The sequence below is a fragment of the Bombus bifarius genome, unplaced genomic scaffold (assembly GCF_011952205.1).
Source record: "Bombus bifarius isolate JDL3187 unplaced genomic scaffold, Bbif_JDL3187 scf7180000009201, whole genome shotgun sequence".
NCBI lineage: Eukaryota > Metazoa > Arthropoda > Insecta > Hymenoptera > Apidae > Bombus > Bombus bifarius.
This window is the reverse complement of record NW_022884966.1, coordinates 1074044-1076786: the sequence shown is the minus strand read 5'-3', so window position 1 is coordinate 1076786 and position 2743 is coordinate 1074044. Positions and strand designations below refer to the sequence as shown.

The 2743-nt window shown below is 34.1% G+C and overlaps 1 protein-coding gene across 1 annotated transcript; it reads right to left on the bottom strand.

The window, feature by feature from the left end:
• Window positions 1-904: 904 nt before the first annotated feature.
• On the bottom strand, window positions 905-1887 carry LOC117214577. The gene is made up of 4 exons (XM_033460766.1): window positions 1667-1887; window positions 1568-1598; window positions 1484-1532; window positions 905-1328 (listed from the first exon to the last, which is right to left on the bottom strand). Exons 1-4 carry the CDS (start codon window positions 1769-1771, stop codon window positions 1019-1021), a joined length of 495 nt encoding a protein of 164 aa, XP_033316657.1. The 5' UTR covers window positions 1772-1887; the 3' UTR covers window positions 905-1018.
• Between the last annotated feature and the right edge of the window lie 856 nt (window positions 1888-2743).

Here is a 2743-nt window from a genome sequence, read left to right as displayed (position 1 = left end):
GAATATCGTCTAATTGTTTTTATTGCTACACGCTGCCTTAACTTTTTTAAGCAGGGCAAAATCTACACGCAAGTACGGAGAAAATGAAAAATTGCTTAAAATTACTGGTCGAAAACGAGGCAGCACGCTGTTACCGAGGGTTAAACATTACAAATAAAAATTTTCGCATTTCTATACGTTTCGTTCCATCCTCGAGGAATTCCTCTTGATTTGAAATAAACTTTTTACGTCTCGTCATAGCATGCATCTTGTCTGCACGTACATTTACAAATATTCGTAAATATTTGCTCACACTCTACGAAATAGCTTAAAAGCAATTGCTTGCTTCTTGTACAGCTGTGCTTATCTTATGAGAAATTTTCTTCTAATTGTAAATCGTATTAGTAAGCACTGTGGAATTTGCGCTGGCAGTAACCACGTAGGGACGTATCGTACTATCTGATGGAAATGAATCATTCCAATTTATCGTCTGTTCCTCGATTCACTTTACGTCTCGTGAGATGTAGCTTCCTAAGGAATTTGCTTCTCGCTGTATTCACAGGTTGTAATCTTGTCGTTAAACAAATTTGTATTACTCGCTTCGAGGATAAGTCGCGTAAAAGTTTTATGAAAATTCCCTAATTGGTAAATTGATTTAATAAAGTACAAATTTCTTTCCAGACGAATTCTTTGCCTTTCTTTTATAATTTCTCTCTTTTATATATTCCTTCGTACTCAAGTTACATTCATACTCAAATGATTCAAGAAAATCAACGAATGGAATACAAATAAGGTTACGAATATCACGAATTTATTTCACGGAAATTTATATTTCGTTTCAGTGTCGACAAAATAATACATCGATACTGTGACATAATATAAAATTGTGACAGACTCGTTATCTTGCTTTGATATACATATATAATAAGTTTGTACAATTGCTATTGTATGTCAATGTACGTAATACTTACATAATTGGCTGACATACGGAATGACTGCTGAATCAGAAAACCCATTTCGTACGAATTAACTTGGAAAGTTAACAAAGAAGTTGTTTAGCTGAAAGTGTATCTTCGCTTTGTGGCTTTCGATTTTGCCCCGAAGGAAAGAATTCATGAAATAAGGTCAGTTTACTGTTTCCTTGAGAAGCTAATTTCAATATATTGGCAACTCTTTCCTCAGGATACCATTCGCTGAAGAATTGCTTATAACAACGGAACCTTATTACGTTCCATACCAGATGACGAATAGCGCAACGATGACAATGTATACAAATTATTTTAATTATCTTTCTATCCAAGAACAACTTTGTCTCTCTTCGACCGCGTTCTCGTACGAAAAGAACGTTTTGTATGACAAAATTAAATAAATTTTTTGCAACTTCATCGATAATGATTTTCATCGAGCAAATAAGTTGTGGACGTTTTCACTAATCTAGAGATATCATAGACAAATGGTAAACCTATATCAGACGCAGATTTAGAAATTTACAAGAAACGAGGCACCTCGTTCCAGCGGATTGTTTAAGACTTTACGACAATTTGAACTGTGACGATGGAATTGTTATATAGACGTCTTCGATGTAGAACGTTTTCACTTCGATACGGACGATACTGAAACTGAAATTGCAGAATAATACTAATCCACAAAAAGTGTAGAAAATTTAAAACGAGATTAATAATATTACACGGTGTCGATCTTCCACGTTTTCTCTTCCTTCTTCAAACCCTTTCACCCATTTGTAAATAGTCGGTGGCTTCACAGCATTCTGTCTATGTGCTTCTTCTAGCATGTCAGCCACTTCGACATTTTCCAACACTTCTCTTCCGAGTTTTACGAGAAATTTCGCATTAATGCGTTATTTTTTAAAAAGATCGCCAAGCGTTTTCTAGACGTGTGACAGCCGGAAGAAACATGGGTATACTAAAGACGTTACCATAAGCGAGCGGCTTATCGCTGGATCATGAAATTTAATCTCTTTATAGATAAGACTATAACCTGCATTCCTCAACCAGGTCGCCGCACAGTTGCTGAGATGACAGTAAAAAAAACCATTTTATGAATTTTTCGAGTATATCAAATATCTATCTATCTATATGCTTTTTATGTACTTTTTTAATTAGAATAGTATCTCGCTTGTAATGGGCGAAAGCCTAACACGAGAATGACAATAACAAGATAAAAAGAAACGATAATATCGATCAAATACCTTTTACACAAGTAAGCCATTTCTTTCGAAATTACGACATGTTCCAAATTTCCGAGCGGGAGTGCAAAAGTAGAAGAAACTGCAACCATTAAACAACAATGGAATTTGTTAAAAACTTGCATTCGTTGCTTCCGCGACATTGCTGCATCGTAAGTTATTTTTTATTTTTCCTAGAAGCTGCACATATTATGTTAATTGTTATTAAAGCTACAATTGGTATTAAATAAATGCAACCAAAATCTTCAACTGCAGTGGTCATAAATAGTGTTGGCGCACCATTGTATTTATTATAGCGTTTACATACTAATTGATTAAATATATCAAATTTTGTATCGTTTGGTAGTACTCTCGTATGATTATAAAAATTTGACTTGGTTATGAAAATGAATCATTGAATCTAATAAAAGAACGCTTAAAGAAGACGAGGGTATATGCCAATACCTTTTAGCTACTGTATACCGTAATGGTCGAATTTTTTATTTTCTTCTGCTTACTTTTTATCACATTTACAACTGAAACACGAAATTTGTAATAAAAATGCAGTTTTGCTTGGCA